The following is a 17,277-nucleotide window of genomic DNA, read 5'->3' as shown; positions in this document are numbered from 1 at the left end:
CAATGCTCGTGTTGTTTGTTGTGGGATTTTTTTCATTATTATTTTTTTTTAACAAAACTATTTTTTTCAAAGGTACCAAAGTCAAGGTACCTGTACAATGAGCAGTCCTTTAAACTCCTGCCATCCACACTGATCCCTACTTTTATATACATTATACAGTGTGTATGAAATAAAAACAAGACTGAATGGGTTCTCCAGCACTTTTTTTTATTTGACCACCCCCCCCCCTCCAAAAAAAAAAGATCAGCAGGAATTTTTCTGTATGTATAAAGTGCATTTTCTGACATGCATATCAACAAACTGTCCCATCATATACAGTAGAAATAAATACAAATGGTTATTTACATGGTCCTTTGCCAAAACAGTGTTGTCTCACAATAGTGTGCGGTGATGCCAGCATCACCGCATGTTACTTGCTCTAATACCAAAGTGTACAAAAATTATATGAGGTGTGTCTGAAACTGTGTGTGTGTGTCTGGGACTGGTTGCACGAAAGCACGTTGACAGAGATATTTGCAGCATTTGTTTCGCTCAGTGGTGAGAGAAAAAGGAGAGAGTTGCAAGTGGCAAGACATTTCGTGGCTCCTTCACCATACCCTGAGCATCCCACAGTTCCTGGCCAAGAAGACCATCGCTTTGCTGGAGAAAGCTCCCTATTCACCCCACCTGTGACGCCAGTCCTGGGCCTCGTACGCGTGATTTTATTGTGTCAGCCCTGACACATCACGTCTGTTTCAAACTGCAGCAGCTGTCCCATGAAACCCAGGTTGGGGGAGATGACCTGACGCCGCTGCTTCACGAACTCGAAGGCCTCGTCCAGCCGAACCCGTCGGGTGCGCATGAGGTAGGCCAAGCAGATGGTGGCCGAGCGAGAGATCCCCGCCTGGCAGTGCACCAGCACCCGGCCCCCGCCCAGCTTCACAGCATCTGGGGATGAACACACAGAAGAAATGTTTTCTTTTTTTCAATTGAAATTCTGCTGTAATGCAATGAGAAACGGGTATTTTTTTAAATGTGATTTTTTTTTTTTTTTTTCTAAAGTCAATTCAATATGCTGTAGGTCAACATATGCATACCTTTACAATGTTTGACATATTCTACATATACAGTACTCAGTGGTCATCAAGATTGTTTTTTATAATAACATTGCTTTTGTGTATTTGAAGTAACATGTTTATGAAATAAGTTCTGTTAAATAAACCCCTAAAAAATGTCTATACCTCAAGAAAAGGCACAACGCGTAAGATGGGTTACTGAAACAATCGGATATGCAGGCTCAGTGACATGACAGTATTATCTCCGTCACTGCATCCTGTTAATGTGCATGTAGAGGTGCTGTTGGATCAAAATAAGTTGTCTTCCCCCAGAAATGAATATCTTTATTTTATGATTCCAAGCTATTTTTTTTATCATGCCTGGCCAGCAGCTCAGCACCCCTAAACCTCTGATCCTAGAATCACCTCTGCTTTGTACACTATTTACCTACAGCAGTGATTCTCAATGTATGGTATGTGTTTTCTATTGGTACGCAAAGATTGTCACTGAATTAAATGCTCAAACTGTGCAAAACGTTACATTGTCTTCACTTTTCCAGAACAGTACATGTGTTAAATACAGATCAGTTGTTTTTAAGTTTTAAATATCATATATTTGCATGTAATGGTTCGGAACTGCTTCTTTTCAACATTTGGTAAAATTTTTATTTTACTTTTAATGTGCCGTTTATTTTAAATGAATCATTATCTAAGTACATTTAAAACATTTTTTGGTTTACAGTATATTTAAGCGCTGTGTTGATGTGCAAACTTCTCACTGCTTGTTTGTCTAACACAGTAATGCACTGTCTGTTTGATTTGTGCTCACACTACAGGAAGCAAATATCGACTGAAATAGACGAGCCGATGCTTCACGAGAGATGCCCCCCACCGCCTCACCGATAAAGGCGATGGCCGTGGAGAAGCAGGCTCGGATGTCTGCGGCCAGGGTGTCCTCCACGGTGAGGCGCAGGTACTGGAACTCCCCCTCGAAGAAGTTGGGGCATGAGGACACATTGAGCACGGCTGTGATGCCGGCCGACGTGAGGGTCTCCCGGCGGGACGAATGGACGGCGCTGCCCAAAAATAGGAAAGGCAACAGTTCTACAGGGCCGTCCTGCAATTAAAAAAGTAAATATGTTTACTACTTGACTGGATGTTTTTTTTGGTCTTATTTGAAGCTATTTAACCTGATCGTATGCTGGTGTCTTCCGGCCTGAGCTGACTGGTGGCTCTGATTCCACTGCAGAGAGCGTTTTGCTAAAGCAGAGCTCTGGGTAGGCCTCTGAAAATCCCTCAAATCCACCTAAAAAGGACGTCACAGTGTTAAATCCTCCAGATTACATCCCGCATAGATCACGGTGAGTGAAAATATCTTTTAGACTTGTACATGTGTGTGCAGGGACATGAAAGTGATGTAAAAAAAAATAATAATAAATTACAACATGATTCTTTAAAACGGGTTCTCATACTTTTTGGTCTAGGGACCCCTTACACAGGAGGGATTTTTTACAAGAATCCCCTCATAATCCTATTGCCAATTAAAGATTCAAGCTTCAAAGTGTTTAGCAACATATAAACAGGAGGGAAATATGTTTTCTGTGTGCAATGAAATGCTTAGTTAGCCGGTCCACATATAAAATGAAAAATAATAATACATAACTACAGCTGCAAGCAGCTATGAACGGGCCCTTGCACCTCTGGCCGTGTTGGGGTGCTGGCAAGTTGGGGGACGGGCCCATAGAAATTGAATGGAAATGGCTTATCATCATGTAGTAATCATCATGTAGTACAAAGCATGAGGAACGTCTTGAGGCTTTTCTGACAAAAACTCACGATCCGATCTGGTCAATGTGCTTGGTGCAGTACAATAAAATGTAAAAGATGACAGACATAACTACCATGTGTAGCCCTAAATGCCGTAGGATTTCAAAAGTTGCATAATTTTGAGAAAAAGCTCAGAATGTTACAAGAACAAATTCATATTTATTAAGAGCAAAAAAATTATAACATGAGCGTAGAAACCTATTTTTCCAAGAAAAAAACTAAACAAAATAGATACAGTAGGAGTAATTTGAGATACATGCTCAGTTACAAAACAAATGATCTATTTATGTAAGCATTTATTTATTTATTTGTCAGGGACTATGTACGGACCATGTACAGAAAACAGTATAGAGTATAGAGTATAGAGATGTGCGAGATTCGTTTTGGGCCATATTTTTGTAACCGGTGTTCATCCAGTGAGGCGGGTGGCGCAACTGAACACCATGGACGGGTTAGACCAGCGTCAGCAATTCCGTAGACCAGCGCAGCCCAGCACAGCCGATAGCGGGCAGGCTTGCGCAACTGAATGTGTGTTTACAGCCGACTTCTTTCGCCGCCAATCCCAGCGGCTCCTCTCATTCCCTTTAAATGTGGCGCATCTGACAGTCTTGACAGAGACATCTCTGTGAGGAAGAGCCGATCCGTGCATTGTCACTGCTCTTGGCCGATGTGGCAACAGACAATGTGAGGGTGGTACCCATATTAAATACAGAACGAGGTGGTGATACCCGCTGGCTACTTAAATATGTCCGCGGACCTTTGGATCTGTCTGCCTGTGTTCTGATCAAAGTCACCAAGTTCATCAGACCAGCGGTCTACCTACTGCGCCAGAACTTAGAGGTGGTCTGAGCAGACATAAATTCAGATCAACCTTCTACCACCGAGTGCATCTCCAAGGAGATTAATTATGTTATTCACTCCTGTACAGTAACAAGGTGCATTTCTCAAAATATACCCACATGGAATGCGTTGCTCACTCCCTTCTAGTGCATGAAAAAAAAAACGATACTTAAAAGAAGTCAATGCTGAGAATTATTATTTTGTTTTTGAACACATAACTCAAGGTACAGCTATATTCTCAAAACAAAGATACATGCCTTTTCTTCTCGAAAAAATAGGACTTCGTTCCTCTGAACAGTGGTTCTCAAGCGTCATACTCCCTCTGGTCATAGGTGAAAGAATTGAATGGTCAAACTATGTCTTATGTTATTGTAGCTGAATTAAAAAAAAAAAAATCCAATACATGTTAATTACAGATCAGTTGTATTCAACTATTGAGTACAATACATTTGCACTTAGTCCTTTAGAACTGTTTGTTTTTTTCAAACATTTATTTGATTACAATTTTTCTTTAACTTTTACGTGCAATATATTTTAATTGAATCATCAAGTGCAGTTTTTTCCCCACTGTAAATCCAATGTTAATGTGCCAACTGTACATAATGTTACCATGGCTTATTTTTGTATGCAGTACATTATAGAGTACAATGGCTAGGTACAGTTCAATTGTATTTAACTTTGAAGAAAAATATCTCGGGAGTTTCATCTTTGAGAATCGTTTGTAGACATTTAGGCAATTTTTTAAATTAACTTTTATGTTCAACACCTTTTAATTGAATAATTATTTAAGTACATTTGTTTTCAAACTAAACAATGTTATAGCGATTTACAATAATATTAAATATACCGTTTAGGAATGAAACCTGGTTGTACTTACAGAGCCAATTGATGTGGTTGGTATCAAACGTTCGAGAAGCACGACTGTAATGCATATGTTCTAATAAATAAATGAATAAAAATTCAAATTAAAACAAATATTTTCTTGTGGCACTGTCTAAAACAGATAAATAGCTGGATGAGCCAAGTTTTTCTTCAATTAAACCACAATAAAACTGAGATAATTGCTTTTGGCAATAAAGAGAAGAGGATTGCTGTTAGTAAATACCTGGAGTCACTCTCTTTAAAAACCAAAGACCAAGTCCGAAACCTTGGTGTTCTGGTAGAGTCCGACCCGACTTTCAACAGTTAACGTCAAATCAATGACAAAAACTGCCTTCTACCATCTGAAGAACATGTCCAGAGTGAAGGCTTGCATGTGTCAAGCAGACCAGGAGAAGCTCATCCATGCTTTTATCTCACGTAGACTAGACTATTGTAATGGTCTTCTGACTGGACTCCCCACAAAGAGCATTAAACTGCTGCAGCTCATTCAGAAAGCTGTAGCTCGGGTTCTGACCAGAACAAAGAGGTCAGAGCATATTACTCCAATTCTAAAGTCTCTACACTGGCTTCCAGTCAGCTTTAGAATAGATTTTAAAGTTCTGCTACTCGGTCTCTAAATCACTAAACGGTTTAGGTCCTGAATGCATGAATGAAATGGTAATGGAATATAAAGCCAGTAGGGCTCTGAGATCGACAGACTCAGGTTAAATGGTGGAGCACGGAGTCCAACGCAAACATGGTGAAGCAGCATTTAGCTATTATGCTGAACACAAATGGATTAAGTTGCCAACAGAAGTGACGTCAGCCTCAAGTGTGAATGTTTTTAAGGACTCTTCTTTCCCCCCCCATGCTTTTTAGAGCATTTCCCACTTTTAAATGATATTTCTTGCACTGTACTCTGTTTTAATTGTATTTTCATTGTTTCTCTGTCTTTGTTTTAAATGTTTATGAACTGTTTTTTCCCCTTTTTTTTTTAAAAAAAATGCTTTTAATCATGTAAAGCACATTGAGTTACCTTGTGTATGAAATGCGCTATATAAATACATTTGCTTTGCTTTACCTTTCAGGAAGCAAATTTGCGTGGGGACTTCGTTTCGCAGGGCCGTGAGCAACATTTGGGCCACGCTCTGCGCCTTGAGCTCTCCCACGGAACGGCTGCTCTCATCCACCACCACCACGACCACCGGCTGCGCCCGGCTCAACTCCCCACCACTCCGCATCCGGCCCAGCAGCGTCTTGTCTGTGATCAGCCAGTCCAGAGCCACCTCGGCGCCCTTGGACCTGCGCCGCAGCACCGAGTTCCAGTTGACGTTCCGGGACTCGCTGACGTGCGCCAGGGAGAAGTCCAGGAAGGGTCTGCAGTCCAGGACCACGCAGCCGCCGGAGGTGCGCTCCCTGAGGAGGTGAACCAACTCCGGGCTGTTTATTTCTAAAGGCTCGCCGACTGACGTCATGATCGGAAAAGGTAAATAAAGTCAACTGAAACGATTATTAAAAACCTCAAAAATAATATAAAAGAAATATATATAAATATAATATATAAAAAAGACCAAATTAGACCTGCAGTTGTCTTTGAGGCAACCTCCACTAAAGTACAAAAAGTATACTACTTGTTTCCTATGAGTTCCAGAGACTGACTTCCAACGAGTTACACTAGCTCCGTGATAACAAATGGGAAGCCCCGCCTTGTTTACCATCCAACTAACGGCACTTGCAGGCGGAATTGCCATATATGGGCTTACCTGTCATTCCTAATATGGACAATGACGTGATGTCATTTTTTTTCCCATGCCCCTTTTTGGTTATGCCGTATGAGGTTTGATGGTGAATGACGTTACGCTGACGGCTAAAAGTCATTAAATAACTAGTCTACATGCTGCAACAGACACCGAATTTGTGGAATATTTTTCAATATTGTACAGGGCGTGCAAAATATACATATTTTTATTATTAAGAAAACAGCTTTGTAAAGAAACAAAATAAAATACAAATGACTATCTCATGTGGCTTTTCTTATACATTTACACATGCCAACTGTGGGTGATTATCTTGAATATACTTTATCTTTGGCAACACACCAAAAGAAATCCATTGAGGTCTGGTAATCATGATGGCCATAATAAATGAAAAATACATTTACAAAAATACATGAATTGAGAAATCAAATAATAAAGTGTTCAACTGTATACACTGTATGTACTTTTGCCAGCCTATATATCTTTTTACACAACTTGATTTATTGGTGAAAGACAGACAGAAAGAGTAACTTATCAACTGGATACATGCGTACTGTTCACTGTAAATAATTAATCAGCAATTTGTCCCAGCCACAGTAGGGTGGAAAATACCTATCCCAACAAAATTATGCATCGCAATATCTGGAAATTCTTTTAAGTTTTTGTCAATGGAAAAAGGTAGACGCAATTAACATTTGGCACACTTAATAAAAATAACCACTAATTTGCACTTCTATTTGTGAACTGTTTGGATCGATAAAATATTAATATTTGACGAGGCTATCCGTCCGTCTCTTTCTCCAGCTATCTGTATCTATTTGTCTATACATTTGTCTATATATCTTTCTATATATGTCTGCCGTGTCATTTATCTCACATTTTCCATCTGTTACATGTAAAAACCCATTTGCCTGTAACACAGCACTGTAGTTTTGTGATGTGTGTCTCGTCTTTTCCCCAAAGGCCACACAAGTGACTCCCACCGCCTTGTTGATGTTCCCACTTCCTTCCTTCCTCCTCCTCCTCCTCCTTCTCATCTTTCCTCCCAGCCGGCAGCGCGACAGCCCCTCAGCAGTGCTCTGTTCTCCCGCTTTTTGCCACGTGCTTCCCCGCTGCTTAGGTTGCAATTTCAGGTCACTCAAACACTATCTATCATAGCTGCCAGCTGAGGAGCTGAGCCTGCATTTGATGTAACCACAGCATGAATACGACCCCAAAAAAAAGTCAAACCCCAATTTCAGCAACCCCAACAGGAAATGAAATGGCACCGCGCCTTTTGTGCATCCTGCCATCCCCACCTCATCACAACTTCCCCTCCCACGTAGACGTATCATCACCCGCTTTGTTCTCCCAATTACACTGTTCATGGATTACTGAACCCAAGTGACTAATCTTCCACAGACCCTGAGCAAAGTGAACAATGATTAACATATGTTAATGGGTCTTAGCAATTTCCAACGCAATTACTCACATTTTCATTTCCATTTGCTTCAAACGTTTCAGAAGTGAGTGACTACTGTGTACCTAAGTCGCAATTTTTGTTCTTTAATAATAAACCAGAGGACATAAACATGCAAAAAGAGAAAGTAATCATCTATTAGAGATGCACATATACCACTTTTTTCAGACTCAGTAAAAGTACCAAGTAATGATACATGATAATGCCATTAAGTGTTGCAATTTTGATGATTTAAACAAAATATTCTTGAAAAACACAAACTTGTATTGAACACGGCATAAGTTTCACTCAAATATAGCTTTGTACACAACCAAATATTCAAAACACAAACATTTTTTTCAACATGGCATCATTTAAACAAATATAAGTTCACTTAGATATAATAATTAATATATTTATGTTGCTGTGTAATTTGGGCATGATAAATCGTTATTTAAAGGTTTGTCCTGTGACACCGATGCTATTCGTTTGCCCATTTTGCATTTTGCATTACATGTCAGCATTGGTTGCAGAGATGACGCTAAGTCTAAGACATGTGGATCCGAATTTTTGTCCAGGGGCCAATTGTGGCCTGCCATCCATTTATTAGTGGCCCACGACATTTGCATAAAATACTTATATAAACATGAAAAAGCTGTTTGGTGGAGGTGTTTAGAAAAAGCGAAAAGTGGGGTGGGGAGGGTTGCACTGCCCATATACCCCAACCACTACGACTACTATTACTAATAAGTTGGTGTTATACGGAGCTTTTTTTGGATATGCAAAGAAACTACAACTAAAATAGAAACAATATTTCTCTATAATTAAAAACATAATTCAGTTTCCTCCGTGTTCTGCTCTGTATCAAGGTCTGATTTGTGAGCATTTCGCATGAATGATTATGATCCTCAAGTAAAGACATCTTTAAATACAGTTTATTACAGATTGGTCATGTTTTGGTTCAGAATATGGAGATCTGCTTAGGCCAGGAGGGGCGGGTCTATTCTAGTGGGCTACGGGGCTGCGGGCCACCCCAAAATCATGAAAAATCCACAACTACCATCCACAACTTATCACCTGCAAGAGAAAGATGTGATGTACCAGTTTCTCAAAAAAAAAAAAAAAAAAGTATCATTGCTTGATGGATTGGTTTTAGAGAGTGTTTAATAAAGTCAAAGAATGTCAAAGTGGCCCCTGCATCCTTCAATTTTTCTGTTTAGCGGCCCTCGGAGGAAAACGTTTGGAAACCCCAGTATAATATAAAATGTGTACAACTGTTTTGTGTTTAGTTTTGCAGTAAACGACAACTGGAGTGTCAATAAACAGCACACTTTGACTCTTATTGAAGAAACATTTGCTATCTGCCAAACTGCACATCATACACTCCGTGAGGACAGAATAGGCTTTAGTGGACCCCCACGTACTCACGATTCAGCACCTGTGGATTCATCTATGCGCAAGTTTCTTTTCCATATTTCTTTTTCCAATAATAAAAAAAAACATTGACATTTTTTTTCATTTTAAATTTGCCTTTTTTTTGGTTCAATCCCAAAAACGCATATCCACACTTATTCAATCATTTTTGGGGTTTAAAAAAAGAAATATTTTTTTCAACACTACTCCAATGGGCATCAGTTATACGTGAATTTTCTATATTCACATTCCGCCCGGTCTCTAGCCCCCGCGAATAGCAGAGATCTACTGTAGTACGTCATTCACATACTGGTATCGGATCTCCTCTCTCGTTTTTGCGAGCACGATTACAGATGTACCTATGTGCACCACTATCGGTGCATCCCTATCCTGTACAAATAAATGCGGGGCAGCATGCAGGTTAAGGAGTGGGCAAGACAAAAGATGTGTGGAATTTAGAACAAAATGCCTTCCTTTTTCTGAAAGTAAGCAAGAGTAAATAAATACTAGATGAATACTTGCAATTCTGATTGGCCCCTCCTTCTCACAAGGGATATGCAGGATTATTTGCATGACTGGGGTTGGTAATCTCCGCAGAAACACTGCAATCCAGATGTTGACCTCATCCCAGATTCCTACCGTGAACGCCCATGTGACCAGACCACCCCCTCGCCTTTGATACGGCTGGTGGTTCCGTTTCTGGAAAGCTGAGCTGGGGATTTCACATGCACGTGAGCACTAACGTGTGCGCTTTGGTTCACATTGAATCACACATTTTCACTTTTTTTTAAGAACAGCACACGACACATATGCTTGAGGTAATCCTCTTGACATAACTTGGCTGTTTGTACGGGAACATGTACTAAACCACCGAGAAAAATATCCATCATGTATACTTGTTGGTATGACTGTTGGAAACACTTGGCTCTTTGGGAACCGGAAGGTTGTTTGCCCAGCAATACTAACCACTACATGCTTTATCATCCTAAACACATTTGTTTATTTGTATATACATTTGACATTGAATTGTTTGAATTTGGAGGAACTGAGGTTATTCTGCACCCAAAATATGTATTTGTATTATTCATCCCATGTTTTTGACATTCCAGTTCTTCCACATTTTTTACAAATTCTCAAACTTCCAAATATTCACAAAATTCACGACACTCAGGAAAATATTTCCCACATTCTGAAAATTCAGTTTTCCCACAATTCCACATTTTCCACACAAAAAACACTCAAGTGATTGAGACATTTAACAAAAAAGTTCATCTTTCACATTCCAACTTCACATTCCCAAAACTTTGTAGTACTGTACATTTTCCATGACAAAATTCCCAAGCTAATTCAGACATTTAAATATTGACCACCTCCTTCCACATTTGCTGACTGATTGAAACCATACCAACTTAAAACTGTTCAGCTCATTCAGTACATATAAAAAGCTTATAATAGCTTCGTCACACTCTCATTCCCCATATTCCCACATTTTCACACAAAAGAACTCCAAAATGAAAAAAATATTTCAAACATTTACAGTATCTCCTCCTTCCACTACTCTCTCTGATTCAAACCGTTCTACGGTAACTTCAAGCTGTTCAGATCATTCAAACATAAATGCAACTATCAGATTCCCAAAAGTCGCTATGTTGCTATGACCTGCCGCAAATTGGTAGTGTAGTGGTACCTTAGCAGCTGGAATGGGATCGATTTCCACTCACTCCTGCGATTGACTTGGTAGGTTGTCTGGCTGAAAAATAGATAACTAGCTAGATAGACAGTTTGTGCGACTGAGTAAAGTACATGATTTTCTGACTGTTTGGTAGAATACGGAGGACCAGCGATGACAGCATGACCAGAAAACATCAGGTACATTTGAAGTTTCCAGTCCCACAGGAATCATTTGCTGTGCACGGCATCTGTCACAAAAAGGTGGATGTGTTGTTTTCTTCCTCCACCCTTCTGCTCTGCATTTGTGATGTGGTTTTTCGCTGAATCCTAATCTTTCTGTGGGGGAGGTCACATAGAATCACACTCACATTTAAAAAAAAAAAAATCAACTGTGTAGCTTCTGGCTGGCTTCTTGTTCCTTATAAAGGGCACAAGTAACTCTCACAACTTGTATGAAAAGCACATCCAGGACTTTACCCTTACGGAAGGCTGCCCTACTCTTGCTTGTCATCTGTCATGACTTACACAATTATAGCAGTGAAGACGAGGCTCCCTGCCAGACTTAAAGCGGTGACTACGGCCATGAGCGTCACCAACACACCCCCGGAAAATTGAAAACGTGACTCGTGGTCTTCAGGAGCCGGTGCAGGCAGCGTAACGGAAGGTCGGGGCGTTTGGGTTGGCCTTGGAGTGACTGTGAAGGACCGTTAAATGCAGCATTAGAAGTACACATTGTAATCACTATTTCTGACAAAGAGGTTCTCATCTTTATCAATAAAACTTGTTCAGATGAAAGGATCAAGCTTCTTAATTCTGAGGTAAATCAAGGCCTTAGGCCTTAATTTTTTCACAATGCCCTTGTAGTGGAGCTCACTAGATTGTGAAGGTTTACCTCATGTCCCCAGTGAATTTACAGTAAAACATCCTCACACCCACGACCCAACCCAAACAACCATTTTCTATATGGTTTACCTATATATTTCTATATGGTTTAGCCTATCCCTGATAACCCTGGACGGAAGGCAAACGACACGCTGGATAGTGGTGTCACAATACCAAAAATCTGACTCCGATACTACAGATACAGCTCAATAAATTAGAATGTAATTATTCTAATTTATGGGTATGGGTATATATTTATAAAATATATTTATTCTAATTTATTGAGATGACATACCAAAATACATTGTGCAACAGAAGCCAGCAGATGACCATAGATGCGATTTATTAGCAGTAAAATGCAACGGGGACCTAACCTGAAGCCTCACACAATTCCACTATAAAGTCAACAACAATAAATCACATCTATAGTCATCTCTTCTGTTGTAAAATGTATTTAGGTATGTTATCTCAATAAGTATATTCTAATTTATTGAGAGGTACCTGTATACCTGCATAAAGTACCTTGATGCGTTACTGAAACGATACCACAGCAAAAATCTAAAGCATCACTAAAGGCAGTGGAATGAAAACTGACAAAACAACGTCAAATTCTTTTAGATTTATTTTTAGTATGTCAAAATACTAGTATCTGTATCTTAAAAATAATGTAATAATGGAATTAGGCAATTCTTAAAATTAATATTATTTTTAAAAATAATAATAATAATATTGAAGTCAATGTGGGCATTATCATAATTTTTTAAAATAAAGAACATCTCTATGTTTGTCTGTATATAAAATTGCACATCTATGTAGAGTATAGTGTATGTATGATATATAGTCATGAAAAAAAACATTTGACCACTCTTGTGTCTTAAATTTTTGGTTCCTTTCAATGCCTGGTACCAGTAAGGGTATATTACGTGAAGAATACATAAGCTTAATTGTAATAATAAATATGATTTTGGTTATTATCGAGAAAACTGTGTAAAATGGCTATGGATCAGCTCTTATAATTAAAACTCTTATGAGCTATTTTCATTGCTGTCATTATATTTGTCCAAACAAATGTGGCTTTAGTTCTACTAGGAACTAAAAATGAAGAAGAAACTCAAGAAACTTGAGTATTTTTTTACTTTTTAGTTTTAGTATACTTTTTAGTTTTAGTATAATTATACGTAATACTGTACAAGCTTTTTGTATGCAGTGTTCTTGTAGCACATTTGATTTCTCCCGTTGTAAACGATTCATGTGCACCTACTCAGTGGCTGTGACTCGCTGCTGTAGCAGTTTTTCATTGTGTACGGAGCCACGACACTCAAAAAGTAGGCCTTTTCGCCCCACTTGGCTATTAAGGGGTTTTCCTTTGACATTCGGATGGATTTCTATTATTCTCTCACTCCTCATTTTTCGGAGTGGTCTCCGACAACGGGTGAACCCTGTATCCGGGTTGCAGGGCTCCAAGCTGGGCTGCGTTTACCAATGGTGCCATCGCAGAACGGTTGGGCTTTTGCCACCCGGAAATACGGATGATGTCATGGTGACATTTTTATTTTGTTTTCTACAAAGAAAGGAGCTGTTGATAAATGTGATCTTACACTTTACCAGTGAGAGGGAATGCAACTTGGTAGAACACGGTGCCATCTTGGCCCGCCAGCGAGCATCGGTACGTCCCCTGATCACTCAGGTGGAGCTGATTTAACACCAAGAATGAGTCCTCCATCACTACCACATTTCTAAAGTCACTCTCATCGAGCTGGGCACACAAGAAAATTGGTAAGAAGTTAGGAAAGCCAGAGCACATAATATAGAGCAAATTGAACATTACTACCAAATTTGATGAAAATTCCCCCAAAAGTGGAAAATAACCTCTACAATTGCACTGAAACTGCAGACTTTGAACTGACATCCAGTACTTATGATAGAAGGCAAGTGGTTGAATATGTGAGGCTATATATATTATATATTTTATATTCTGCTTGACGTAACAGGACAAAAAAAAAAAAAAGAATGTGCGAGGCTATAAAGGCAGACCTTTGTGTCTCCTTCCACAGCAGGGGCCCAAGTGTAGTGGTACTCTCGGCTGCCGAGCAGAAGAGAATGCCATGGTTGGAAACAGTCCAGTACTGCCTGCCCTCCCTCTTCAGCCTCCAGTGGGTATTCTGCAGAAAGGGTGAGACAGGGGCGGTTGGACTTAATCTTTTTCATTCACACGGACAGGCAATGCGGAACACATTTGCACACTCGTGACCACGTGTCTTATGTGTAGAACGGGACACAGCGCCCGCACACGAGTACATACCACCACAATCCACTTTGCCGGACGGAGATGGACAGCTGTAGATCTTGTACTTGCATGACATGCAATCCATTACACGTCTTTTCAAGAGCCCTAAGAGCCACACAATATGCACGCGGGACGCGCTCACAAATGTGCCCCCAAACATGAATTCTCTCTAAGTTGTTTTGCTTCTGCAAGGAGAAGATCAAACTCACCACATTCATTGGGGCACAATCCTGAGGGAAAGACAAACAGAAAGCAGGCATCTGATTCACAGACATCACATTTAAATGACGACGTGCATTCACTGATATTAAAACTACTTACTTTCACTGATGAACTTATTCAAGTGTTTTTCTAGCATCTTATTGCCGTCGCTCATGATACGAATCAATGTTGTATGAGGAGATCCTTAGGGGGAAAAAAGAGAGCTCTGTGTCAAAAATCTGCTCAATATACAGCACTCAATATATTGTTCGTATATCCAATGGAACCTCTACAAACACAATCAATCCCAGGATGCTGGCTGTCCTCCATTCATTTTAAAACACATTTTCCTGTTGGAAATAATGGCTGTAGAAATAATCTGTTCCAGGTTCAAACTGTCACCATCTTGAAATGTTAACTGTATGGGAAAATGTGTAATTATAATATTTTATTGTAATTAACCGTTACAAAGCTCTAAAAATAAGTTAATGGCGGGGTTGCATTATTTTTTTTTTTTTGAGAAACCACTGCGCCCGAGGAATCTTTGTTTGAATTTAAAACTGTACCACATCTGTGCGTTTCGAAGTTCCACTGTAAATGATAATGCACAACAACAATTAGTGTATAAAGAGCTTGTGAGAGTCCTCACCAGTATTTGTTTTCAGGGAACGATCAAATTCACTCAGGTACTCAGTTTTGACTCTGTACAGCGTGGTTGGGTCTAAGTAGTAAGACACAGGCCATTAATCACCATGTAATACGATATTACAGCAGCATTCTACATCACCGAACTGAAATGAAATAATCAATAGGAACCTTCCTATGAAAATAAATCACTAGTTGAGCTACTGTTGTTCTTACCGATGACACCCATCCTTTCCTGGCTTGTTGTCTTGTACCTATTATAAGATTCCTGAATAATCAATTTCAGGTTGATCTGTACTTCCATAGAGGAGGCGGACAGGGAAAAGTCATCATGCGTGTTAACAATCTTGCGGTCACACTGCAGACAGGCCTCGGTCACCGTGGCGCAGCACAGCATCAGCATCATCCCACCTATACATGTGGACAAGCAACTTTCGGGAGTTGTCAGTCAGTCAGAATGAATTCAACTCTACTGTATATTTATTTTGTCTGTTTCACAGATCTAATTATTGGATTTTGGGATGCTGCGATGTTCTGCATATCAGGGTTTTGTGTCAAAAGCAAAAGGCTTTTGTCGCAGGAATGGGGGACTCGGGTCAATGTTTGCTTTCGCGGGCCACATAAAATGACAGGGGAGCCAGATCCGGCCCGCCACCAGTTTGACACCTGTGATGTATGAGGAAAATTGCTGAAAATATGCAAAAACTGAGAGCTCTGTAGTAATGAATTGTGGAGACCAGTGGCAAGGCCAGCCCTATTTTGGGTGGGCTCAATTCCACCCAAAACTTTCCGGAGCCCACTCTATGACTTTGTCCTCAAATTAATTTCCCCCCCCTGCAAACTCATTTTGTTTATGCGTTTTTGTAAAGGTCCGGGCAACAGTGCGCTAGGACGAGGGCACCGAGAGTACGGCCATGTCCATATTTGGACGTGCCTCCCTATCGATAAGCTCTGTGAGTGTAATTTTCCTTGACGCAGTAATCACATGAGTACGACAATAGCGGACTAAACCTTGTAGAGGTACCGTTTTATTTAATAGTGTTGGAGTCTGTTCATTTCGATCAACGCAGATGTAATATTGGTGTCTCACCTGGAGGCAGGGACATGGCGACGTGTGCCACATAACATAAGCAAACCTGGAATAGTTAAGCGTTGGGATTTCTGCCATTCCAAAATTGTGCAAAAAAGTTGCATTTTTGCTGCCTTTCTTTTATATTGTGACATTCTTAGTTCAAATCTTGTAAAATGTTGTTTTGATCCACTCTGTCTTTCATAGCGTTACGCGATGATGACTTTAATCACTGTCTATGTGTTGTAATAAATACGTGTCACTGTTTGATGAGGTCACAACATTAGAGCTATATCAAAAACGTATTCATTTAGTCAGAGGTAGCAAAATTACTCATGCGCTGTATTTCAGTAGAAATACATATACTTGCATAAAATGAGACGGTTAAAGTAGAAGTGCTTATTTAACTCCTGTAGCTTACTTAAGTAAATGTAAAAAATACGGACTCTGAACTGTACTTAACGCCTTCACTGCCATTGACGGCTTTAGAAGTCAAATATCCATGTTAACTGGGAAGGTTGGCAGTGATTATGTACAAAAGTCAAAATTATTTTTTTTTTGTGTGAATTCTATACAATACCCGCTAAGATAACTTGGCCCGTTTACCCATTTAGATAACTTGGCACATTGGGAAAAAAAACCTTCCCTGCTTACAAAAATGTAGCCTACTTAAGTTGAAGTAAAACGTACAGACTCTGAACTGTACTTAAGTACAAAAGACACAATTATTATTTTGTGTGGATAATAATAATTAAAAAAAAACATTTCCTGCTTACAAAATAGTTTACCTTTAATCTAGATAGTGCTTCTAGCCTACTGATTTTTTTTTACAAAAAAAATAGTTTTTAACCAAGAGCTACTGTAGCTAGCATTGGCTCAACTTTTATGCTATTACATCAAAACAATGTGTTCCCATAGCTATAACATTGTGAACCGATGAACAAAAATGCTAAATTAGCTAATGGTAACATCTGAAAAATAAATAAATAAATGCAACCCCAATTCCAATGAAGTTGGGACATTGTTTTAAACATAAATAAAAACAGAATACAATGATTTGCAAATCATGTTCAACCTATATTTAATTAAATACACTACAAAGACAAGATATTTAATGTTAAAACTTTTTTTTAGCAAATAATCATTAACTTAGAATGTTATGGCTGCAACACGGTCCAAAGAAGCTGGGACAGGTGGGGAAAAAAGACTGAGAAAGTTGCGGAATGCTCATCAACCACCTGTTTGGAACATCCCACAGGTGAACAGGCTGATTGGGAACAGGTGGGTGCCATGATTGGGTATAAAAGGACCTTCCCTGAATTGCTCAGTCATTCACAAGCAAAGCTTGGGTG

At 39.5% G+C, this 17,277-nt stretch overlaps 2 protein-coding genes across 2 annotated transcripts; both read right to left on the bottom strand.

Annotated features, from left to right (window-relative positions):
* Positions 1–229: 229 nt before the first annotated feature.
* Positions 230–6,241, bottom strand: dusp2 (dual specificity phosphatase 2). The gene is made up of 4 exons (XM_061672009.1): positions 5,644–6,241; positions 2,225–2,340; positions 1,935–2,151; positions 230–927 (listed from the first exon to the last, which is right to left on the bottom strand). The coding sequence occupies exons 1-4, from the start codon at positions 6,035–6,037 to the stop codon at positions 710–712; spliced, it is 945 nt and encodes a 314-aa protein (XP_061527993.1). The 5' UTR covers positions 6,038–6,241; the 3' UTR covers positions 230–709.
* A 4,851-nt stretch (positions 6,242–11,092) lies between these two features.
* On the bottom strand, positions 11,093–15,262 carry LOC133399552 (izumo sperm-egg fusion protein 1). The gene is made up of 9 exons (XM_061671117.1): positions 15,073–15,262; positions 14,861–14,932; positions 14,332–14,415; positions 14,220–14,240; positions 14,026–14,115; positions 13,758–13,885; positions 13,329–13,479; positions 11,367–11,535; positions 11,093–11,177 (listed from the first exon to the last, which is right to left on the bottom strand). Exons 1-9 carry the CDS (start codon positions 15,260–15,262, stop codon positions 11,093–11,095), a joined length of 990 nt encoding a protein of 329 aa, XP_061527101.1.
* Between the last annotated feature and the right edge of the window lie 2,015 nt (positions 15,263–17,277).

This window comes from Phycodurus eques, chromosome 3 (assembly GCF_024500275.1).
Source record: "Phycodurus eques isolate BA_2022a chromosome 3, UOR_Pequ_1.1, whole genome shotgun sequence".
Lineage (NCBI taxonomy): Eukaryota > Metazoa > Chordata > Actinopteri > Syngnathiformes > Syngnathidae > Phycodurus > Phycodurus eques.
Note: the sequence above shows the minus strand (reverse complement) of the source record. Positions and strands in the feature narration are given on the sequence as shown.